This window comes from Ochotona curzoniae, unplaced genomic scaffold, assembly GCF_017591425.1.
Source record: "Ochotona curzoniae isolate NIBS_2020 unplaced genomic scaffold, NIBS_Ocur_1.0 scaffold_1037, whole genome shotgun sequence".
NCBI lineage: Eukaryota > Metazoa > Chordata > Mammalia > Lagomorpha > Ochotonidae > Ochotona > Ochotona curzoniae.
This window is the reverse complement of record NW_024467083.1, coordinates 22,280,247-22,305,895: the sequence shown is the minus strand read 5'-3', so window position 1 is coordinate 22,305,895 and position 25,649 is coordinate 22,280,247. Positions and strand designations below refer to the sequence as shown.

General features: G+C 38.8%; 1 protein-coding gene across 4 annotated transcripts in view; it reads left to right on the top strand.

The window, feature by feature from the left end:
* Positions 1 to 19,133, top strand: part of TRIM33 (tripartite motif containing 33) — a 114,162-nt gene extending 95,029 nt beyond the window's left edge. For 2 of the 4 annotated variants that reach the window (XM_040998914.1, XM_040998916.1), the window contains 9 exons: positions 1,403 to 1,535; positions 3,051 to 3,114; positions 3,632 to 3,791; positions 5,131 to 5,480; positions 7,508 to 7,631; positions 9,852 to 9,926; positions 15,583 to 15,735; positions 17,107 to 17,157; positions 17,237 to 19,133. In XM_040998914.1, coding sequence (XP_040854848.1) covers positions 1,403 to 1,535; positions 3,051 to 3,114; positions 3,632 to 3,791; positions 5,131 to 5,480; positions 7,508 to 7,631; positions 9,852 to 9,926; positions 15,583 to 15,735; positions 17,107 to 17,157; positions 17,237 to 17,449 — 1,323 coding nt within the window. In that variant the 3' untranslated portion in view covers positions 17,450 to 19,133. The remainder of the gene's footprint in view (positions 1 to 1,402; positions 1,536 to 3,050; positions 3,115 to 3,631; positions 3,792 to 5,130; positions 5,481 to 7,507; positions 7,632 to 9,851; positions 9,927 to 15,582; positions 15,736 to 17,106; positions 17,158 to 17,236) is intronic. The other 2 variants (XR_005885737.1, XM_040998915.1) reach the window with 2 other exon arrangements.
* Positions 19,134 to 25,649: the final 6,516 nt, after the last annotated feature.

Below are 25,649 nucleotides of genomic sequence, written 5' to 3'. Positions count from 1 at the left end.
TATTTGTAAGATAAGAATGATGGAGAGACAGATCCTCCTTTTTGTTTTATAGCTATGAAAATCTTAGGAAAATGGACAATGTAATAAATGCCTTTGTTCAGTTTTCTGTCTTGATCCAGAAATAGGTTTGCAAAAGAAGTATTCTGGGGAGACGATTGAAATGAAGCAAATATGGGTACAAGTAGACCAATAAGCAAGAAGGATTAGGGCATCACTGAGAGTTAAGCTGCCACCTGTAACACTGGCATCCCATGTGGGTTTTGTTTATAGAGTCCTGGCTGTTCCGGTTTACCAGCTCCCTGCTAATTTATCTGGGAAAGCAGCAGCAGATCACTCCAAGTGCTTGGCCTCTATCACCCATGTGAGAGACAGATAGACTTCCACGTTCCTGGCTGAGGCCTGGCCCAGCCCTATTCATTGCAGTCATTGCGAATAGAATAATGTAAAATTTAAGGTAATTTTCATATTTAAACTATATATATATATGTATATTAAATATTTTGCTATTCATCACAGTTCTAATATACAGGTGGGATATTATATATAGACTGATACTTAATTTTATAATCTGTACAAAATTACAGTGCCAGATTCTCTAACTGGAATGAGAAGGTTTCAAATTCCATCCCTACCCTTTTTAATATATAATAAGGGGGGTTACATGTCAGGTTAAGAACTTTCTTTGGGCTTTAAGGACTTCCTGGAGGAACAAATGTGGCACGGTGAGTTAAGCCACTGCTGGAGATGCCTCTATCCCATATCAGAGTGATGGTTCTAGTTCGCAACTTTGCTTCTGGTCCAGCTTCCTGCTAATACTTCCTGAGCGTAGGACCACTTGCCACCCCTCTGAGAGACCTAGGTGGAGTTCCTGGCTCCTAGCTTTTGCCTGGCCAGTACTGACTGTTGGGACGTTTGGGGAATGATTCAATGGATCTTTCCCTTCTCTCTTTACTTTAGGTAGATGAAAATTAGTAATCAACAAATATTTAAAAATAACTTCTTGTTCTTAGCGCTTTAAAGTTGGGTTTTGGCATGATGCTGTTTCTGTCTACATTAGCAATTCTGGCAGGATTGTGGGTGTTAAAATATAAGGAGGGGGTTAAAAGAGAGTACTACTGAAAATAGGGTGTGGTAGCAGAGTTGAGAAGAGGCATAAGTGTCCTAGTATGTCAAAGCTATTTTCGTAGTAGAATTCAACAAGATTTAGTGGTTTATAAGAAACTGCCTTGACCAATTGGTATGGTTTAACTCTCATAAATTTTATATTATGCTGGCTTCAGAAAGCCTAAAGAAACAACAGATAAACTGAGTTTAAGTGATTTGCTGGCTTATTGGTAAATTCTAAGTGGTGACACTAATAAGATTAAGTACTTTAATAAAATTAATTTGTCTTTTTCTCCAGTTGGAAGATGCTGGCTCAAGTAGTTTAGATAATCTACTAAGTAGATACATCTCAGGCAGCCACCTACCCCCACAGCCTACAAGCACCATGAATCCCTCCCCAGGACCCTCTGCTCTATCTCCAGGATCATCAGGTAAAGCAGATGAGTATTGCCTCATTTCTTTAATGCCCTATGAAAAAAGTGTTTCTCAATATCTATATTAATTGGAGTTCTTCAAAAAAAACAAATAAAAGTTTACTGATTTCGATGTTAATAATACCTAAAAAATGTTTTCATCTCAACATCTAGACTGATACTTTGGCTGAACAGTGGAGTACCATATGCTAGCCAAGAAATCACATTAAAATTAACCATCACAATAACATGTTTTTACTGATTCTTTTCATTATTTTTGTTCAAGTACTGTTGTTAGTCTGAAGCTAACTTACATATATACATACATATGTAAAATACATATATTCTCTATACTGTTCAGAACTCTGAAGTACCTATCTCCTGTTGTATTCACTTTTTTGTGTGTTTTTAGATGAATTTTCCTTATCCTATACTTCACAATGCAGATAGTCAATTGTAGAATTTTTTGGTTTTAACCCAATTATAACATTTTGTAAAATAATGAAAATTAGCACATTCCTAAAATTTGAATAATGATGAGGAATTTTTCAAATTGTAATTTTTAAATGAAAATTTTACTACCAAAATTTGCATGAGGTCACCAAAAATCGCATTTGTTTTATTGACTCTCCTATGTCATTGACGTGAGATTTGTAATGAATGTATGATTAAAGCAACTCCAAACATTGCAACCTACATGGGGAATGGTGACAGATAGCTTTCACTTGATTTGGGTTGATTGAAAAGTATTGCATTGTAGAGGATGTAGAGGTTATTTTTTTGTTGTTAAGATTTTACTTGAAAGTCAGAATTAGAGAAAAGGGAAGAGAGATCTTCCATCCATTGGTTCACCTTCTAAGTGGCTGCCATGGCTAGAACTGGGTTGGTCCAAAGATGAGAGACAGGAGATTCTTCTAGGTCTCCCCCACGGATATTGGGGCCGAAGGACTTTGGTCATCTTACACTGCTTTCACTGGCCATATGTAGGGAGCTAGATCAGAGGTGGAGCATCCTGGACACAAAATGGTGTCGTTATGGAGGCCACAGAGGATTAGCCCATTCGAAAGCATGCCAGCCCCTGTAGGGGATTCTTTTTTAAGTAATAAATTAGAGAGATGGCAAGAGATCACTCCCATTTGCTGATTTCCACCTCATTCAGGCTGAGTCAGGGCTGCAGCTAAAAATTAGGAACTTAATCCAGCTCTCTCAGCTGTATGTATGTCAGGAACCCAGGTACTTGACCCATTATTGATGTCTTCCAGGATCCCTGTTAGGAAGCTGGCTGGAGGACCTGGAGCCAAATATTTAACCCAAGTACTCTGATGTGGTCTGTAGGCCTTTTAACTGATAGGTCTTGAAGGATGAATATGGGCTCAGCTGAAAGAAAACTAGTTAATGGTTATACATGCCATCCGTAGCTCTGTAGCTATCTTTGATTTCCAAAAATTTGTAAGTTGAGTTATAACCTGTACTAAGTAGAATTATGAACAGTCCTATATGGCTTGATTTTCATTTTGACTCATTATTTTTTAGGTTTATCCAATTCTCACACACCTGTGAGACCTCCTAGTACCTCTAGTACTGGCAGTAGAGGCAGGTAAGTATTGTTAGTAATGCTTATGTTTCTCTTTTTATTGAGATAAACCTCAAATATATCTAATAAATGAGTGCCCACATACTTATCACCTACCCCTAAGGTATTTTAGTATGTGTATGCTAATAATTCAGAAATTCAAAAAGTCTTGAAAACGTCTCATGCCAATCATTTTAATCTAGCACTGGTGGCTTCCTACAGTGGTTAACTTAAGCATCTCAGATCATAAAATGTATTTTTAGTCTTTTAAAAGTTTGATCTTGTCTCTGGACAGTTATAAAATGTGTTCTTAACACCACAAATCTGTTGGCTACATTATGAGGTTTCCTTTTTCAGAGAGTAGAAATGAAGTTTTATTTAAAGTAAGAAAAAGAGAAGCTCCAGATGATATGATCTGAGAGGCTGGTAGAGAGTGAAACTCTGTTCTGATTTCTTTAAGTTTATGTATTTTCTTCACTTTAATTATTTCACACAGTTTCTGTACAGTCAAACACTCGTGGCCTCTGTTGTGTTGTTTTAGCTGTGGTTCATCCGGAAGAACTGCTGAGAAGACAAGTCTTAGTTTCAAATCTGATCAAGTTAAGGTCAAACAAGAACCTGGGACTGAAGATGAAATATGTAGCTTTTCGGGAACTGTAAAACAAGAGAAGACAGAGGATGGCAGGAGGAGTGCCTGCATGGTGAGCACCATTGTATTCTCAAAAGGATTTACGAGTCACTTCACAGGCTGCTCCACCTTCAGAGGTGGTATGTCAGACTGAATAGTGGTCCTAGGGCCCCTTGGCAGTATCCATCTCAACTTTTTTTGTCTAAGAGGCAGCTATAATCAGAAAAGGCTTAATAATATTATATGCTCATTTGAAATTATATTGAAATTTCAGGTTTCTGTCAAGGTTTTTGTTTTTGTCTTGGTGATAATAATTTGTCTTGTTCTTAATTTATTAATCATTCTCAACATTCTCATTGAATCTCAGGCCACAGAACATTTTTGGCTGTTAATCTGTTAAGGTTACTGACATAAATTTATCGATCAGTTTATTGTGATGAAGACTGTGTTTTTGCTTATAGATTATTAACCATTCTAGAGCTCGTCAGATGGAAGATTTTATAAAATTCATACTACATAATAAAGGAAGGTCTTTGCCTTTCTTGTTTAAGCAATTTAGATTTGTGTTTTTTATTCCTGAGGCTCTATCTACATATGAGAATTTCATCTCAGTATATTAGCAAATTCAATACAATGTGTTTGTGTATTATATATTTTTATGGGTTTTATTTTTTTTTTAAGATTTTATTTATTTATTTATTTATTTGGAATGCACAGTTAAAGAGAATGGGGGGATCTCCCATCTGTTGGTTTGCTCTGCAAATGTCTGGCAGTCTGGGCTCAGTCCAACGGCAGAAGCCTGGAGTTTCTTCCAGGTCTCCCACATGGATGTTGGGCCCAAGCACTTGAGCAGTCCTCCGCTGTCTTCCCAAGCACTTGAACAGGGAGCTGGATTGGAAGCTGTACATTTAAGAACAAGATTGCATGCACCAGGTTGACCCTTGCATTTGAAACTGTCACTCTTGATGTAGAACTGATTTGGAAACCACTGCCTTAAAAGTGTGTGCATGGTGTTATGGGAGATTCTTATTACATTGTCACAATTTTTCTACATCAATAGCAATGAAAGGAAGGCAAAAGATTATTATAGAATGTTGTTCAAATGCCATGAGAAAATTCTGTGACAAATTGTATCCTTTAATGAGCTCTCTGTAGAACATGTATAAATTGAACCTATTTCTTAATCGGTGTGCTTTACAATTTAATTTTCTTGTGCCTAAGTGAACCAGTATAGAAGGACAATCCCTTAAAATCATAAATGAACATACTTAAAATAATATTAGAATTAGTTTTTATTACTTTATGTCATTCATGTCTTTGACAAAATAGCTATGTCAGGGTATCTAAGTGCATATTGACAGAAATTTCAAATGAACAAAATTCTTCAAGAATTTGTACATATTTTGTTTCAGCTGAGCAGCCCTGAGAGTAGTTTGACACCACCTCTTTCAACCAACCTTCATCTAGAGAGTGAGTTGGATGCATTAACAAGCCTGGAAAATCATGTGAAAACTGAACCCACAGATATGAATGAAAGCTGCAAACAGTCAGGGCTCAGCAGCCTTGTTAATGGGAAGTCCCCTGTCAGAAGCCTTATGCACAGGTCGGCAAGGATTGGAGGAGATGGCAATAGCAAAGACGATGACCCAAATGAAGATTGGTGTGCTGTCTGCCAAAATGGAGGGGATCTTTTATGCTGTGAAAAATGTCCAAAGGTCTTTCATCTGACTTGTCATGTTCCAACACTTCTGAGCTTCCCAAGGTACCAGAATAATAACTGATGATTTTATTCATTTTTATATCACATTTTCTGTATTTATGCATCGAACTTTGTTGTTGTCATCTAAATAGAAACAGCAGAAAATTGTTGTTCCAGGCACATGTCCTTAATAAATGTGTATGTCTCTAAAACAAAGAACCACTGAATGCTATGATATTATCAACTATGAACAGAACCATAAAGTGTCTGAATCTTAAGTGTAACATTAGTGATAAGGTTAGATATCTTCACCTGCCTTTTAGTTTACATTCAATGTAAGCGAATTAGATAACATTTTAATGGGGGCAAGGAGATCAGAATATAGAAAAAGTTTATTTCCAAATCAAGATGAATTTTTCAGTTGTTATCAACCATCTTTATGTCTTGTAATTGTGATTCCATTCAGTTTGAGGCAGCTCTATGGAGTAATAACCAGAACCTTTTTTTTTTTTTTTTAACATTTTGAAGACTTATAGAAGACATCCTAAAGAAAAAAAGTCCTTTGTAACAGCACCTTCGATATGTTTCCAGGTTTGGGGGGTGGGTGGGAATCCCCGAGGCCTCAGGAAGCATCGAGAACACCTGCCTGAAGCACTCTGCACATTGCTCAGGCTTTTCTTGGATCAACTAGTAGGAATGTCTTTCAATCATAACTTCGAACAGTTGCTGAACTCATAATTTAAATAAGAACTTGAGTAAAGAGTTCTAGTTCTTCTGGTTAACAAGTATAAATTTGTAAGAAGTTTTTGAAATAGAGTAAATGCTATATATTTAAGATTGTGGTTACCCTACAGTGTAATAGAACCCCAGAGCTTACTACTTACTTAATATCTGTTCATCAAATTTCCCTTTCTCCCTTCCCCTCATTTCATGTTCATGTTCACACATTCTCGTGGCTGATTGGTTTCAAAGAAGACCAAGACCATGACATAATAGAGGCATATTTGTTTCTCCCCTTTTCTACTTTAATCCACAATTTTTTTGGTAAAAATGAACCGGTATTCTTTTTTATCCAGTATTCTTACATGAATGGAAGCTTCTTCATTTGTAACTAGTGATTAAAACTGTTCCCATTTCCTGTCATTCCTGAGAAGCAGTGATTTTCATCGATGTTACCTTTTTGAAAGATTTGACCTCTTGGATTAGGAAAATCAAGAATTGCAGATAAGAGGCATGATTGTTACCTAAATCTTAGGAAGTAGTTATTTTCCACAGTTGTAATCAATGGCCTTTTTCTTTCCTATTGCAGAATCAACACTTTGTTCTTAAAATTAAAATATATATATTTTTTTAATGTCAGGGTTATGCCACTGAGTGCTTTCTTTCAAAGGCAGAGTCTTTGGAAGAAATTGTTAACTGTTATAGACTAGAATACAACCCCTAGATGTTGGATTTCTGTATGCTTATGAATATCTAATTAGTATATATAGAATAAGTAGAAAAATCATTTTAGCATTAAAGTTTGATAAGAATAGTGTAAACAAATTTAAAAGATAAAGAATATGCATATGCGCATGTGTACAGCTGTGTTTTTGTATGTTCTAGTTTGACCAGCCATGAAACAATGATTCATTCATTTCTGGAATATTTAACACATACCTGAAGAAAGTACAAAACACTGGAGAACTCTGTAGCTTATGCTCTTTCTATCATTATTAATATTGTCCATGAGGTAGCATTATCAGGGCCTCAGGGAATTGACCTCAAACCCCATGTACAAGTACTGATCATCAACTTTGTCCTATAGTAAGATACCTTTTTAATGTGAAGGTACAAATTTTATGTTGTGCTGTAGAAAATGATCTGTTCATAGATGGGCTGAGAAAAAATATAGGAAATTTTATCACACAACTTCACCTTGTGAATATTAACCAAATGTTTAAGTCTTCCTTCCCCCACTCCCCCAAAAAAAGAAAATAGCAACTAAAGAAAACAGAGTAGAGACTTTCATATAATGAACTAGCTTCTCTAAAGCAGGCTTTGTTTTAATTAATTATGTGAACTAATTGTATATTTATCTCCCTGTTTAGTGGGGACTGGATATGTACATTTTGCAGAGATATTGGGAAGCCAGAAGTCGAGTATGATTGTGATAATTTGCAGCATAGTAAGAAGGGGAAAACTGCCCAGGGTTTAAGCCCTGTGGACCAAAGGGTAAGTATCAGATGGTTGGTTTATTAGGAGTTCTGTAGTTGTTTCCTCCCCATCCACTGTGTAGCATATATGTGATAAAATGTATTTAACCTCATTATTCAATGGGGTTTTTTCTTTTCTTTTTTTTTTATTTTTATTTCATTGCAAAGTCAGATCTACAGAGAAGAGGAGAGACAGAAAGATCTAACAAAATGTTTGAGAAGCAGAGATAGCTAGCTTCCATCTATTGATTCACACAGATAACCACAACTGCTGGGGCTGGTCTTCCAAAAGCAGAACCCAGGAAGCTGGTTTAGGATCTCCCATCTAAGAAACAGAAACTGGATAGCTGGAGCCATTACTGCTGTCTCCCATGGTCTGCATTAGCAGGAAGTTGCAGCCTGGAGCTAGGTGCTAACTCAACACAGTTTCTTGGATTCAGGATGGAGGTGTATTATTGCTTTAGAACACTACCATTTCTTTTTACTGCTTCAGCTACCTTACTGCAACATTTAAAAAAATAAAATCAAGTATGACTATAGTATTCTGTCTTACTCCCCGCTCCCCCTCATAGCTGCCCTAGATTGCCATCATAATTTCTGAACTGGATTATTATAATCTCTTCCCTCATTTCCTTTTTATTTTAAAGTAATCTGTCACTTGCTTGCTTAACTTCTTCAAATAGATTCCCATCACATCATAATTTATAATGAAATCAGAGCCCAGCATTGAGGTGCAAGGGGTTAAGCCATCACTCTGACATTCCATACTGGAGTGCCACTAAAGTGCCAGCTGCTCTGCTTCCAGTCTACTTCCCTGCTGAGAACTAATCACCTGGAAAAGCAGTGGAATGTTGCTCATGGGTCTGTGCCCCTTGCTGCCGGTGCTGCGTAGTGTTCTAAGCTTCTGACTAATAGCCAAATGAGGAATAAATTGGGAAATGGAAAACTAATTGATCTCTCCTCCTTGTACTTTTTAAATAAATAATACATAAAGCCTTTTTTAGACTGAACTCTAAAATCCTCTCCTCATTTTACTTAGATTTCTTCTAATCTGATCCTTAGTCTGGTTTTTTTTTCTTTTTAGTTTTTTTTTTTTAAAGATTTATTTATTTATTGGAAAGTCAGATATACAGAGAAGAGGAGAGACAGAGAGGAATGTCTTCCATCTGATGATCCACTCCCCAAGTGACCACAACGGCTGATGCTATGCTGATCTAAAGCCAGGATCAGGAACTTCTTCCTGGTCTCTCACACGGGTGCAGGATCCCAAAGCCTTGGGCCATCCTCAACTGCTTTCCCAGGCCACAGGCAGGGAGCTGGATGGGAAGTGGAGCTGCCTGGATTAGAACCAGCGCCCATATGGGATCCCAGCACGTTTAAGGCGAGGACTTTAGGCGCTAGGCCATGCCGCTGGTTCCATAGTCTGATTTCCAAAGACAAAATTTTCTTCCACGTAGTTTTGTGATCATTAGTTAGATTTAGCTCAGATCTGATGTATGTGTTTAAAGGAGTCTTCCAGTATCTGTGAAGTGAGAATGTGTATATAGGTTATGTAAACTTAAACTGGAACAAACTCTAATAAATAGAAAACTGTAATGTTAAAAATCTGGAATTGGATTCAGACGATAGTTTTTAATGATTTTGAACGTGAGTGTAGTCATTTGAAGAAAGGATCAATAATGTTTGTCTTTTTGGGGGAGAATTACAGTTATTAAAGATGCTTTCATTTGAAAGAGTGATGGAGAAGGGGAAAAAATTGAGAGAGATCTTCCATTCTCTGGTTCATCCACCACATCGGTGCAGTGGCCAGGGGTGGGCCAGGTTGAAGCCAGGAGCCTGGGCTGCATCTGAGTCATCCACAGGGGTGACTGGGGCCCGTGGACTTGTCATCTGATGAGTGCTCAGATATGAAATGCTGGTCGCAATTGCAGCAGCTTAACCTGATGAACCACGCCAGCCCCCAATGATTATTTATTGCCAGGGAATCTGTTTTTTCACAAAGTATTGTATGCTGCTTTGTGAACTTTCTTCTATTTTTGTTCAAGACATAATAATAGATAGATAAATTACCTTGAAAGTGATTTTTCTCTGTGTGTTAATTTGAATAGCTAATAAGTAGGAGGCTTATGTCCAATTTGCTTTAATATTCTATAGTAAGTAATAAGGTTCTCATTCTCAATAATATCTTATTGGGGAGAAGATATTTCATGTTTTTCTTTTCTGTTTTATTTGGGGCCAGAAATGTGAACGTCTTCTGCTTTACCTCTACTGCCATGAATTAAGTATTGAATTTCAGGAGCCTGTTCCTGTTTCGGTGAGTTGTCTATGTTCATACTCCCTCATTGGTGAACCAGTCTCCTATGATACTTAAGAGTGTGGGCTCTAGCCTTAGAGTATTTGTGTAAACTCCTTTTTTTCCCTTAATATTTGATGTTGTTTACATAGTTGGCAAGAATGCATACCCAGGAGGACCACTGAATAGGATTGGAAGGGTCAAGGTATGGGGGAGGCTGAGTAGGACAAATGCTTCCACTTTGCCTTTTCTTCCCTTTTCTCCTATAAGGGGGAAGGGCCTAAAGCAGAGGAGGGACCCACTCCCAGCTGACAAACTACATCATTACCCAGGGATGGGAATGTCCACTTGATATCATCCTAGAAACCCTAATGTGGAGAAGAATATTCCAAGAGTTGAATGGTTTTGACAATGCCGACATGAGGTTGGTTTTGCTGCTCCAGGGTTGAGAAAATCTTTTCAAGGTCCATTGGTTGACAGAGTCCACCCCACTACATCCATGCATCAAGACACTTGCTGCCAAATCTCATCCAGGAGAGTTATCCAACCCATTCTGAGCTCCATCTTCTGACATGGCAGTTGATGTCCTCTGCAGGCTCAAATGAGCTGGCCATCATGTACCCTTTATGCATCTTGAAATCTTGTTTGCTACATGACCATTAGCAGTTAAGGTGGCCCAACACAAGACATACATGCCAAGGCTGGACCACAAATTTAATGATCCTCCCTGTGGCTGGAGTTTTGAGTCCAATGTTCCCGTTCATGAGTCCCCCAGGAAAACTTTACCTATGGTGATCCCAGACTTGACTCTTGCATGTGGCACCATTGCAGGTACAGGATCTGGTTCAATCCATCACCCGTATCAGCCTACATACACACTGGTGATTGTGTTGCCTAAGAGGTCCATCCCCAGCCCCACATCGTATGCAAATCAAAAGGTGCCCCAGCCCAGTGTTCCATCAACCTGGTGTTTGCACACACTTGCAGGGACTGCAGCATAATAAGGACCCACCAGGCCAACTCTCAAGCCTGGTTCCTGCACATGCCAGTATGTGCAGCAGACTAGTCTGAACAGTGCTGCATCCCAAGTCAGACTCTCATATACACCTATGGTGTTGCAGCTTAGCTCTCAGCCCACACGAATGCCAGTGGGTGCTGCTGCCTTGTCCATCTTGGCCAGTTCCCAGCCCCTGGCTCTCATGCTCACCAGTGGGAGCTACAACACAGCAGAAGAGTACCCACACTCACCCTAACCCTCCTAGGTCCAGTCCCCGTCCTGGGTCTTCCCCTTTCCGGGGAGTACTGTGATCCAGCCTGACATGACTTGCACCCTGCGCCATTCCTTGCTGGCAAATGCTGCAGCAAAGCCCAGCCAGTTGACACTTATCCTGACCTTTGTATGTACCAGTGGATGCAGTGGTCTGCGTAACCCAGTCTTCTCCCAAACCCAGCTCACATGTAGGCTGACGGTTATTTCAACCCTGCCTATCCTGTTCTGTCCCCAATCCCAACTCTCACACTCATCAGTGGGAGCAGTGATCCAGCAAGGGAATACTACTTGGCAGCCCGTCCCCCAGGCTTAATCCCAGATTGGGATCTTGCATGTCCAAGTGGGTGCTGTGACCCAGTCTGGCATACCCTGTCTTGCCTTGGAATTCACCAGCAGTAGAGCAGCCTGGCACCTCCCAGCCAGCCCCCAATCCCAGCACTAATATGAACTGACCCATGTTCCATCCCAACCCAGCCTGGCCTGCAGCCTGGCCTGCACCCCTTCCTGACTAGTACCTGCCAGTGGGTGTTGCAGACTGGCCCAACCCAGACCGCCACACCTGACCCATATGTATGCACAAGTATTGTATCCTGGTCTGGCCTGGCCTGTACTACCCCCAACCTTGGTAGAGACTGCATTTTAACAGGAGCTTACCAGCTGGGGCCGCATCTTAACAGGAGTTCCCCAACCTCCCCTATCAGACCAACTCAGTCACAGATCTCACACTGGTGGATGTTGGCTCAACCTGACGTGGCCCACCTCCAGTCCCAACTTTACCAGCACGAGTACTGTGACCTTGCCAGACCAGCCTACACCTGTTCTGATTCTCACTGGTGGGTGCTACAACCCAGCCCTGCCTGGTCCCTACCCAGATCTGGCTAATGTGGATCATGACGTGCTGTGAACTATGCAAACCAGCTAGTTTACCCCATACCCACTCTGGCTATTGTAAGCCCCTGCAGTTGCTGGAGCCTAGCCCCATTTAACACATATCCCTGACTTAGCCCACAAACATGCTGAGAGATATTGCAGCTATATTCAGCCCAGTCAGCGCGACCCCCCACCCCCCGGCTCACAGCTCTCATGCTTACCAGTGGGAACTGTAGTCCAGTAGAAGTGTCCTCTTAGCTCCCTACCAGGCCCACTCCCAGCCACGGATACTGCATATGCCAGTGGTTGCTCCAACCCAGCCTGGCATGGCCTACCCCCATCTTAGCCCTTGTCATTGGGTGCTGCAGTTGGGTCTGGCTGGGCCCAGCCCAGCTCATCCCCAGTCTCAACTCTGACTGGTGGGTACTACAGCCTAGCCTTGCCTAGCCTGCTCCCATCCCTGGCTTTCACATAAGTGGTGAATGTGATAACCTAGTCTGATATGAGCCCACAGCCCGTTCGTGTGCATGCCAGTGCACTACAGATTGGCCCAGCCTTGCCCAGTAAACCCCCCAAGCTAGCCCACACATCTGCTAACATTTGGAGAAACATTACCTGGTCTGGCCTACACCCAGCCCTGACTCTTGTACTTACCGGTGGAAATGACAGCCCAGTAGGGGAGTTCCTCAAGTTCCCCCACCAGACCCATCCCAGACCAGGGTCTAATGAATGCCAGCGGTGCTATGCCCGTACCTGGCGTAGTCCACCTCCACATATACGTATATGCTAGTGGATGTCATGGTCTGCTCGACACCGAATTCTTGGGTGTACCCGTGGGTACTGCAACATGGACCAGCCCAGCCAGGTCCCAACCCCAGTTCCCGTAAGTATATTGATGAGTTCTGTGATCATGCCTAGCTCAGCTCATCACCTCCCCTAGCCATGAGCAAACCAGCTGGTATGACAGTCCCACAGAGGTAAGCTCACAAATCCCCACAGAATCTGCTCCCAGACCCAATTCTCTTGTGAGCTGGTGTCATGGCCTCACCTAATGTGATCCACCCTGAGCGCTAACACTCACTGGGGGTTACTGTGCTTAAGCCCTGCTAGGCGTGCTCCCCAGCACTAGCTTTCCTGTGTACTACAGGTAGTGTTCAATGCTAGCTAGCCCACCTCAGGTCTCCCATATGGACGGGTGCATTGGTCTGACCCAGAAGTGTTGTGCACTCTCCCCTCCAAACCACCCAGTCTCAGCTCCGTCATTTACCTGCAAGTGTAGTAGTCTCATCGGTGATAGTTCCCCAAAAGTCATTCCTCACCTGTAACATTCTTCCTCAGCAGTTCTCTCTCCCACACATCTCCAGACCCACTTTCCTGGGCAATCCACAGCCCCTCATGCCTGCGAGCGTGCCGGTGCCCAAGCCTGGTCTTCTGGCAATAAGATGTTCCAGCCTAGGGCTCTGCCTGGAGCCCACGCATACTTATATGTGTGTCTCCATACCCCATTTGCCAGAGTGCCAGGATTTGCCCCCAACATGCCTTTTTAAAGTAGAATAGGCAACTGTGTTGGTACACTAGTATGATTAACACGGATTTGGCATTGACCAGGCCCAGGATGACCGCCAGCCATTAGTTGCTTTTCTCCGAGCAGTATAACACTTACCTGGGTCCAGTGCATCCTAGGCCATTGCCTACAGCTGAACACTGTGTAAGCTCTTAAACTCTCTAAGATCCTAGTTTTGTTATACATAGTATAGTACTTGATAACATACTAAGCACTTTTAAAATATCCATTAAAATAGATTATCACCTATTTTAAGTGATTTTGTTCTGATAAGAACACAATTTAGTTTCTCTGACCTAATTTACTGTTAAAGTAGTTAGTAATGGAAACCGAAGTCAGAAATTCTGCCGTTATCCAACATACAACTGAAGGTACCATATACTTTTTTGCCTTAACTGTTTATCTACACAGTAAGAATATTCGATTAGATTATCTCTAAAGTTGTAGTGTGTGCCTCCAGGACCTGTATATTGGGGAAAAATAATTTCTTTGTAAGTATCAATTTCTTTATAAGAATCAAAACATACAATTGAATCTTTCCTGTTGGGTCTGTCATCATAATCCTCTTAAGAAGAATTAATATTGAGAGCAGGCAGTTAGGACATTTGCAGATCAAGACTCTAAAATATTGTAATATGAAAAGAAACTATACTGTTTTAATAATATAGGGTAAATTGGTGGCGGGGAGCAATTTGAGAAGGGGAGGGGGAAATCAGCCTATGGAACTGTATCAGAAATTAATTAATTTTTAAAAAGCAGAGATCACAGTGTCTAAAAGTTGAATTACCAATATGATACTCATGTTTTATTTGCTAGCCTTGAGCCATTGTGTAAGATATTGTTATGTATCAAGCAATTTTAAATGGTAGTTGATAGGTTTGGGTAGGCTGAGAAATTAATTTTAAAGATTTATTTTTATTATTTTTTCATTGGAAAGGCGGATATACAGAGAGGAGAGACAGAGAGGAAGATCTTCCGTCCGATGATTCACTCCCCAAGTGAGCGCAACGGGCCGATACTATGCCGGTCCGAAGCCAGGAGCCTCTTCCGGGTCTCCCACGCGGGTGCAGGTTCCCAAAGCTTTGGGCTGTCCTCGACTGCTTTCCCAGGCCACAGGCAGGGAGCTGGAAGGGAAGCGGGGCTGCCGGGATTAGAACCGGCGCCCATGTGGGATCCCGGGCGTGCAAGGCGAGGACCTTTAACCACTTGCGCCACCGCGCCGGGCCCGAGAAATTAATTTTAAATCACAATAGCTATACGTAGAAGAAGGAGGAAGATATTATATATAAGTAATACTCATGGTATTCTATAAAGATTCTTTTCTGTATTAATTGAAAGGCATAATGAGAGAGAGGGAGAAAAAATGAATCTTCAATCACTTCCCAAATGACGAGGCTGGACCTGGCCAGGCTGAAGCCAGGCAGGTCTCCCATGTTGATTCAGGGGTTCAGGTGCCTGGACCATTCTTGGGTGCTTTCCCAGGCACTTTACAGGACTTGAAGCAATGCCCATATGGGGTAGATGCTAGTACTGCAGGCCAAGTCTTAACTTACCGTGCCACAGTGCTGGTCCCTATAGAGGTACTTTATCCCCAGAATCACAGATTTCACCATAGAAAATGACTTTCAGCTGTTCTGTTTGACAACTATTTAAATAACTTTTCTGTGTTCAATTATATCTGAAAGATAGAAATTAAATACTGATAGTTATTCTTGCTGATTACTTTATTTACAAGTATTATTAAAGATAGGATTTTGAAGAACTTGCATCAATCATGGAGACTAGCATTTATTCCATGTGAGATTTGGTCATCAGTTTATGATTGAGGCAAAAGATAATACACACAATATACCTTGGATTTGCAAATAACTGACTCAGTAATCAGTGTTTCTTTTAGTATGCTATGCATTTTCAAACTAGATAACTCAGCATTTTAAGGAAAACTCCTAATTCTTTTTGTTTGTTTATTTTAGATACCCAATTACTATAAAATTATAAAGAAACCAATGGACTTATCCACAGTGAAAAAGAAGCTTCAGAAAAAACATTCCCAACACTACCAAATCCCAGATGACTTTGTGGCTGATGTCCGATTGATCTTCAAGAACTGTGAAAGGTTTAATGAAGTATGTTAACTTCCAACCTATAGAGTCTTGCTTTATTAATTTTTGTTTGATTTTTATCTTCCTGCTAAAAGTTTTCTAATTTGGTTTAAAAAATGTTCTTGCTTTAGTTCTATTAAAAATGGAATTTGTATTCACAGCTCCAGAAAAGATAATTTATTATGTGTAATTGTAATATATACTTTAAAGTATTATAAATTAAGAATATTATTGAATATCCCTTCTTAGTAATTTGAGATTTGGGTTAAGTATGGTAAATAGTCAGTAGCTTTTTGTAAGCTATGATGATCAAGAACCCACATTTTGAGTGCATTGAGGAATGACATCTGTACCAATGTCTGGATTTTATTATTGACTCCATAAATGTAGAATCTTAAAATTACAAACTAATCTTGGGTTGCTCATTAGGATAGAGCCCAGAATATATAATGCTGAGTTTTCAGTTTGAAGCAATGTGGCTTTCATTTACTTTGATCATATAATTTTTTGAGAATAATTGATGAGCTGTCCACACCTTGAAAGAAACATGATATACACTTCTTTCAAGGAAATTACTTTGTGCTTTATTGTGGATAAAGTTAAGTCTTTGGAGTTGGGTATGAGAATCCATAAAGATTTTTGAGTGATTACTTACAAACAAACTCTTTTTAGCTGATGAAATTTTGGTGCTTTATGTCTCTTGCCAAAATAAATTGCTTTGAATCCTCTTGTGTTTACCGATAGTGACTCTGGAAGCATTAGATGGCTTTTAAAAGTTAAAAGCAAAGTAATCTTTGTAACGTAAAAATTCTGATCACCTATATGGCAGTAATATAATATATTGTAATGTAAATTGGTAAAATTTTGCTGATTTGATGTTAAATTATAAAACACAATTCCCAGTTTTCCCTTGTTTTTTTAACGTAGTTAGATGTTTTCAAATAAGTATGCTTTAGTAAGTTGACAAAAGAATCTACTCTACCTGCCATGGTAATGGTCCAATAATTTATGATTAACATATTACAATAAAGATTAAATTCTGATTAAGTTGCTTACTGAAAGTGTAACAGCTTTGTAAAGCCACATTTCTTTTTATTGTTGGTTTCACAGATACTTTCCTCTTGGATAGATTGAGTTTTCAGACCAGTTCCTGTTCAGGATGACCTTACCTGTTTGAAATGAGAGTTACTCAGGTTTTGACAGTATCTTTAATAGCAGTTTTGTAAAGAGAGTACTTCCATGTTCTACAGAAGAACTTTAAAATCACTTAATCTGGTCATAGCAATTTGTTTTCCCTAGTATGGCTGACTTTCGTCACCAATCCTATGCAGTCTCATAATTTTAGAAAGGATTATAATTTCCCTTTTTTGTTTTTGACTCTGGTATCCTTTTTAGATGATGAAAGTTGTTCAAGTTTATGCAGACACACAAGAGATTAATTTGAAGGTAAGCTTTTCAGACCATGCAAACTTGGTGAAGGAATATGCATTACCAATAGGTGAATATTCCTGTGTTTTGCTTGCAGGCTGATTCAGAAGTAGCTCAGGCAGGTAAAGCAGTTGCATTGTACTTTGAAGATAAACTGACAGAGATCTACTCAGACAGGACCTTCGCACCTTTGCCAGAGTTTGAGCAGGAAGAGGATGATGGTGAGGTAACTGAGGACTCTGATGAAGACTTTATACAGCCCCGCAGAAAACGCCTAAAGTCAGATGAAAGGCCAGTACACATAAAGTAAAATGACGTGGACTTGAATCAATTGCTTAAAAAAAAGAAAGGAACCAGAAAACTTTACATGTTGCTGGAATATCCTGCCTGTAGTGGGCTCCACCTTGAAGAAGCTGATAGCTTTCACACAGTATTAGATTGAAATGATGGACAGAAAACATTTCTTGTCAAGAAATGGGGAGAGAACTTTATTTGCAACTTTAAAATAAAAGCAAAAATGAAACGATACAAGGATTTCTGTTACTAATAAAGATGATTCTCTGGTGTGAGAAGTGACAGATGTTAATTATGTGATATTGATTGGTGCAGGATACTGGATGTAAAAGTAAGTACTTGAGACTTCTGTTGTTTGATAAATTGTGTCTTGGGACTAGAGTGCACACTTAACTAAAACAGCTTTTATGCCCTGCCCCCGCCCTTCACACACATGAATACTGGGTTGTTTTCTAAGTAAAAGTCAAAGTAGTTCAGATTCCACCTTAATCTCAGTGCAGATGTGCACTAAATCATGCCATTATATATTTTTTCCTCACTTTGGTACTGTTTGGCCTTAGTTTTTTAAATTGGCTTTGAAAACTCAACAGTACTTTGTGTATAAGAAACATGACCATTGAGCATCATTTAATCAAATCCAGTGGTCTAGTAAAATTAAAATGATAATTTTCTGTAGTGGTTCATATAGAATTATAATCGTTTTCAGACAACAATTTCACACAATTGCACTTCTTAATCAGTTCACCTGATCATACAGTTATTCCCAAGGCAGAATGTTTGTTTCAAAAATAATCTGGTTTTCTGTACATTTAAATTTGATTGAGAAGGTGACAACTGACTCTTACCGGTTGTCTTGTCTTCCTTCATATCAGTTTTCTGATAGACCACTATTGGCAAACAGTAATCTGTCAACTACCAAATGTGTAAAATTTTCTGTATCTCACTTTGTCTTATTTGTAAATAGTGAACTAAAACTTCTGGCAGATCAGCAACATTTGCTGAGCCTGTTTTTTAAGCTAATGTGTATTCTTACTAATGTTCCTATCAAAAATGGATTTGTAATATATGCTGTCTATTTCTAATGTTCACATTCATATTTTGAGGTTCTATCTTATTTTAATAGAGAACAGACTTCTCAAAAAATCTTCAGAAGCAGCTTATTATTGAAATATCAGAATATTAAGATAAACCCGGTGGGGTTAGATTACTCATCTGTCCACCAAGTGGGACATTTGCATGGACTGGGGCTTAAAGGACTTAGAAGAGGCCTGCAAGTGAATTCTGAAAATGAGCCAATCCCCACTTGAATGGTTACTGGAGTAAACCCACCTTTACTACCCTGGCTACAGCACCTGAGGCAGATAAACCAACTTGGCTCCGGTTCATTTTCTTCTCTTCATTTATATACTCAAATTAAAAATGTGTGCTCTAGATTGTGTACAGGCATTTTTGTTGTTGCTGGAAAGATAATGTTAGTCCTACTTTTGTATGGACATATTAGGATATAAAGTGACCAAAATAGAATTTGCCATTATTTTTCAGATGTCAGCAGATTTGTGGCAAATTAATTTGCCTTTTTTAAAAAAAGTCAGCTTGGGCAATTCAGACAGTAGACTACTCAGAAAATTATGTGACCTATTTGTCTAAAAGGTAAATATTTTTAGTGCATATTGGATCAAATAAAGTACTCTAAACAATTATTACACAAATTCTTTGGATAGTTTTTCTTTTGTTAGTAAATGGTGTGAGTAAGCAGGAATATGACTCTAGGCCTTCTAATGGTGTATTTAAACAGCATCAATTCTGTTACTGCTCTCCACTTACTCTATATCCACTACCTTAGCTTCTGTTTATTTTATAAGTTAAGCCTAAAATCAATATACCAAACTGTTTTTATTACTTTACTCAAATATCAAATCTTCAAGAAGAGTTTTTTATAAGATGGAAGGCATCACTTAAAGATTATTTTATTAATGCCTACTTTCCACAATGTCCAGAATTTTAATTTGTAAGCAGACACATATGTAAGGCCACATTTTTGAAAGCATTGAGTACTTTCTGTCATGGCTTTGAGCTCTAGTATTGTGTTACTCTTCAAATGAATCCCTTTTTAAAACTCTTTATAAGTCTTAAGTAGACTCTTCCAACTTGGAGGAGAAACACCGTCAAGTAAATATTTGAGGCCTTACCAGATAATGTGTTCCCTTAACAACTTTGTTAGGTGGAGTTCTTGGGTTTTGTTTCTTTTAAGTTATGCTGGTTAAATTAATTTAAAAGTTATTTTATTGTCAGCATTTACTTGGCTCCATTTCTGAAACAAGGTATTTCACACTGCTGAGGAATTTTAAGTGAAGGGATTTATTTTTGTTAAAGACTTTTTTTCTTGCACACTGATCATTGTGTTTTTTAAGCTATTTATTTGGCTGTAACATAACTGATTAAAAGTATAAAAAAATTAAATTGATACTTAAATATGTGTTTTCCTATTCATTGATGTTTTAAGAAAACAAATGTTGAATGTCTGTCAATCTCTGAAGACAGTTTGTTTTAAAATTCTCTCTCATTTTCCTGGACGTGTTGTTGTTCACTATGTGAAGGAACTGCTTTGCAGAGTAAAAGTTCATGCTAGATATGGAGACACCACACCTTTATTGCAGAAATGAGAAGGTGTGGAATCCAGTGTGGACATTCTTCTTTTTATAAGCAAGATGGTACTTAAGACTTCTCACAAAAGGGAAACTTAGATAATTTTAAAAGTCAGTTGTTTATCATTCTTGTTGCACCCCCCTCTTTTTTGTTAATCCAAAGAAATAATGCAAAGTGTGCAAATTACAGATTTATTAATAACCTCAGCAGGCATTCTATCATGCAATTATTAGTGATCAGTGTTAATGAAAAGATTGGGGACTTGCAGCTCTGCCCTTGGATTGTGGCCCTGTCATATGTTGTTAAGGGGCCTCTTTCTGAAAGGAAGAAGTTTGTAGTCCCTCTTCAGTGGCCTTTGCATCCTGTACCCATCCCTATTGCATACAGAACATGAGGTGTAAAAATCTTAATTTCTTGTGAGCACTATTTATTTGCATACTCTGCACTGGATCTGTGAGTAGTTTTATAAAAATCTGCCCACCTCACTCTCTTAATTACAACAATCAGGTTCTTAATTCATCCCATGAATTTTAAATTAATATACTACATTATCTGCTGAAGATGATTCATAACTTTTAAAGGCATATTAAAGTTTGATCTTATACCAGACTGGATGTTTCCTTTAATTTTTTTTTCTCATGGTTATCTCCTCCTTGATAAAGCAATAACACTGCTTTAAGTCTGTTGCCTAATAGCATGTCATAATCCTCTCCTGGATGGTGATTTTATAGGAAAGTTTGTATGCATATCACCTAGTCTCTTTTAAAAATTAAGAAATTTAAATGTATGCTGAGGTAATGACAATATATGTGGCATTTTATTTTAAAAATTGGGGAAAGTTGAATATTTTTTTAAAAGTAGGTGTTTGAGTAAAAAAAAATTGAAGGTACTTTTTTAACAAAAAAAATTTATATGCCACAGTTTATGTAAACATTTCAGATTTCAACATGTACACTTGGATATAATGATTTCTTCTATGGTCAAAATGTGTGTCGTGGTCAAAATGCATTTCTTCCATCTTAGTTTCTTATGTTTGCCTATGTGGTCCTTTATATATATATATATTTTTATGGTATCTGTAGAACGAAATTATCTTCAAAAATAAGTTAATTTAAATATTTTTTGCCATGTCAAATACAGAATGTAAAAATTAAGTTTAGCCCTTTTCTAGCAGGTGATATTTGAAATTGGAAATGCTCTTCTTTTAAATGACCAAATTTATATGTGGGAAGGCACCAAAATGATTTTTTAAGTGCCACTGCAATATTCTCTTTTGAGTGTGGCCTAAATTTAAATCTTAAAAATGAATTGCATGTCTGCTCCTGGTCTGAAAAATGTGGGCTTTTACTATGTTTTGAAACAGTGAAACATGTATATTAGCCTATAAAAAAGATTGTGAAATTTGAGAGCTTGTTGATTTTTTCATGTAGAGGTATCTACAGAAGAAAGGGTTAAATTCACAGCCTTACTAATCCCTTGCTTCCAGTATCTCAGCTGGTTTCCTCCCCCCTCGTTGTTATTGTTACTACCACTACTATTACTTTTGCACATAGTTAAGTACCCTTCAACATGATTCTTAAAGAAAAAGTGCTGTTTCTGTGGTATTGTATTCTCTAAATAATCATATTTAATTTTTTAAGCAAGGTTGCAGTTTCTAATTGTTCTGTTCCTGTGTTTTTTGCTGGTGTGTAATGAAAGCAAGTTTTTTCTTTTATGGTTATTTAATACATTAGCTGCCTGTAAATAATTCTTGTTATAATGCTCTGGAATGTGTTGTAGAAGTTGTATTAGATTAGTTTAAAGCCTTGTTTGAAAACCACATTGTTTTGGTTATTTCTATTAAATTAGAAAATTGGAAAAGTTTACAAATGAATTTCTTTTTTTATTTCCCCTCACTCTTCTGTGAATTGATACTTAATAATCTTAATTCATTAAAACCTGATGCTACCTGTCAGGTGCCAGAAAACCAGTCTTGAACAAGATACAGTGTAGTTCTTGCCTTTATTATGCTGGGATTCTGTGTTAGAATAAAGAATGCTATGATAGAGATTAATGCAGAATTACAATTGAAATGCATAGTACCTTTATGTTGCTGGGATTCTATGTTAGAATAAAGCATGCTATGATAGGAATTAATACAGAATTATAGTTAAAATACATAGTAAGGAAACTTCATTGCCAGAGAAGCGATCTCTTTAACTCCTAAAAGATAAGGCAGTGAACCAGGGAGAATGTAAAGAGAGAAAAACTAGGATCCCGAACATAGAAGGGAGTATCCGTATATTCCAGAAAGTGAAAACTTGAGTTTGGCTCTAGCAGTGTTAAGTCGGAGTGGTAAAATACCCAGCTGAATCTGATTGGTGTCCTCAACAAGCAGAGAATCTTGGTATGTCTATATAAAAAGGTTTGAAACTTACACAGAAGCCAAGGAAAAACCTTTAATTTTCATCAGTGTCAGGAGATGGATGGGGTGATATGATAATATCGACCCTTTTGAAAGGTTATTTTGCCGTTGAAAAGTGGGGTATGGAGGACGTTGGAGGTGGAGATTAAATTGTAGGTTATAAGTAATCCAAATGAGCCCTAAACTAGTTGTCTGACCATGGATCATAGTCCATTTTTAGAGCGATTTGGACATTATAACAGATCCAATAATTGATGCCATGAGATTGCTAGTACTTTTTAAGAAAGAAAAATGAATAGGCTATAATTATATGTAGAGAGAAGAGAGTTCAGTTTGGGTCTTGCTGAGTTTGAGGAACTTTGGAAAATTAAATACAGATATCTGGTTCTGAGGCTCACAGGATATCCTGGGTCACAGAAGGAGCCTGTAGTAAGATCCATGAGGAATCCAGTCTGTTTTACTCATCACTGAATATGCCTTCCACTTAACATTTAATAAAACATCTCACATTGAAGTACTAACTTAACAAGTGCCAGTTCTAGATTGAGAGCCCAAGGCGTACCATGGGCGAGATGAATGAGACATTGAAGTAACAACTCAAACATAGACTATGATATTTTTCAAGTAGTTTGACTTTGTTTTTTCACTAGGTTATAGAAAACTTAAGGCCCTGAGTGTAACCAAGAAAAACATCGGAATGAAAATTTCTGATTATTGTCCTTAAAGATGCTTCTGGTTTTGTGGCAAGCATTGTGTAGACTTTGACTTGAAGCCTAGTTTTAGCAGCTGACCTCAGTATAAGCTCTGTTTCATGAGTGAAATGAGGATAGTCCTATCCAACCTGTGGTTTCTATTTTCTTTCTTTCTTTCTTTCTTTTTTTTTTTTAAGATTTATTTATTTATATTGGAAAAGCAGACTTAGAGGAGGAGAGACGAAAAGAAAGATGTTCTGTCCGCTGACTCACCCCACAAGTGGCTGCAAGGCTGGAGCCTTCCTTCTTCCTTCTGGTTCTCCCACGTGGGAGCGGGGAGCTGGATGGGAAGTGGAGCAGCCTAGATATGAACTGGCACCCATATGGGATTCTGGCAGATGGAAGGTGAGCGTTTAGCCACTAGACTATCGCACCAGACCCATGTAGTTTCCACTTTCAAAAATTTTCTCCCATTGCTATGAAAAAAGGAACAATGTAAATTTTTTTATTGGGATGAAACATTTTTATTATATTTATCCAGTAGGCCACCGTGACTCAGCCTTTCCTTAAACCACTGTCACTCGAAGGAGACTGGGCATCTGTTGTCTGAGGAGCAACAGAAGATCCATCATGGGGCAAAGAAACAAGTTGGTGGAAATAAATTAGCCACTTACTAACAAACTCCATGTGTACAGTGAGGGAAGGAGGAGTGCCAAGAGTTGCTATAATACACTGTCTAAAATAGCTAGTCCCTAAAATATTATGGCATGCAAGCAAGAAAGTGCAACCCATAAAGTGGAAGTAAAGCAGGTAACAGAAATTAAGAATGAAGACACTGAGCTACAAGAAAAAAGACTTCAGCGTTACCATTAAAAACAGTTGTGGACAAGCATTTGGTGTAAGGGTGAAGACACAGCTTGGGACACTTGCCTCTCATATTGGAATGTCCCAGATGTGCTGATTCTAGCCTTCTGCTAATGCGCACCCTGGGAGGTGTCAGTGAGTGTAGCCACCCATGTGGGAGACCCTGATGGAGTTGTTGGCCTTGACCTGACTGTTCAGGCCATTGTGAACATTTGGGACGGTGAACCAGCATATGGGAAATACCTGTTTACCTTTCAAAAAGATGAATAGAGATAATAAAGTCAGAACCAAACAAAACCAAGACTCAAGAGTTTTGATAATGTCATATCAGAATGCCCAAAAACTAAATTCAAATGCCAGTGTTGCAAAATACAATAGAAATTAGAGGCTCATGGATAAATGAGCTGTCAGGGAAAATCACATTAGGTTGATAAATATTAGAAATGAAAATGGAAAATGAACGTAGTCTTCGAGAAAAGTATCACCCGAAGAACAGGAGAAAGGAGATGAAACCATTCAAAGTGATGGCTGAAGTTCCTCAACTTTGTTGCAAAATTATAGGACAAAAACTTGCATGAGCCCTATTATCTCAAAATCTGAAAACCAGGCACATTATGGAAAAAAACAACCACTTTAAAAAAAAAAAGGGAAAAAAAATAACTTGGGATAGATATTTGCTGCTATGGATGACATTTCTTGGGACACCTGCAACCTACACCCCAAATTGGGGTGCTTGAATTGGGTTACCACATTCAAGCCCAGCTTGCTACTAATACACACAGGAGACAGCGATGGCTCAAGAACTTGGATCTTTGCCACCCACTGGGAGAGCCCCATTGAGCTGAAGGCTCTAACTTCACTCTGGCCCAGCTCCAGCTGTTGTGGACATTTGGGGAAAGAGCCTGAAGATCTTTATCTCCTTCTACCTTTCAAAAACAATGAAAGATATACAGAAAGGAGGAGAGACAGAGAGGAAGCTCTTCCGTCCGATGGTTCACTCCTTAAGTGACCACAACAGCCGGAGCTGCGAAGATCTGAAGCCTGGAGCCAGGAACTTGTGGGTCTCCCATGCAGGTGCAGGGTCCCAAGGCTTTGGGCAGTTGAGGATGGCCACAAGCAGGGAGCTGGATGGGAAGTGGGGCTGCTGGGATTAGAATCTGTGCCCATATGGGATCCCGGCGAATGTAAGGTGAGGACTTTAGCCACTGAGCTACTGCACCAGACCTGAGGAAACAGATTTTAAAGCAGATGGGGACTTTTTCATGATAAAAGAGTCAGTCCTTGGGGAGGTAGAGCGGTGAAAGACACATACTAACTTGATAACAGAGCTCTAAAATACTTGAAAAAAAATGGAGAAATAGAAAATTCAAAACAACATTTGGAGAATTCAGGTTTTCTACTAAGACTGTAGTAACTAGAAACATTACAAATATACTTACAACAAGTGAAGATGAGGTAATTTCTAAAAAGGATAGGCGTCTGTCACAGTAATTCAGATGCCAGTTGAGATACCTGTGTCTGAGTGCCTGGGTATGAATCCCGACTCTTGCCAATTCTACCTTCCTGCCGATTTGCGTCCTAGGAAGCAGGATTTCAGTCCCTGCTGCCCA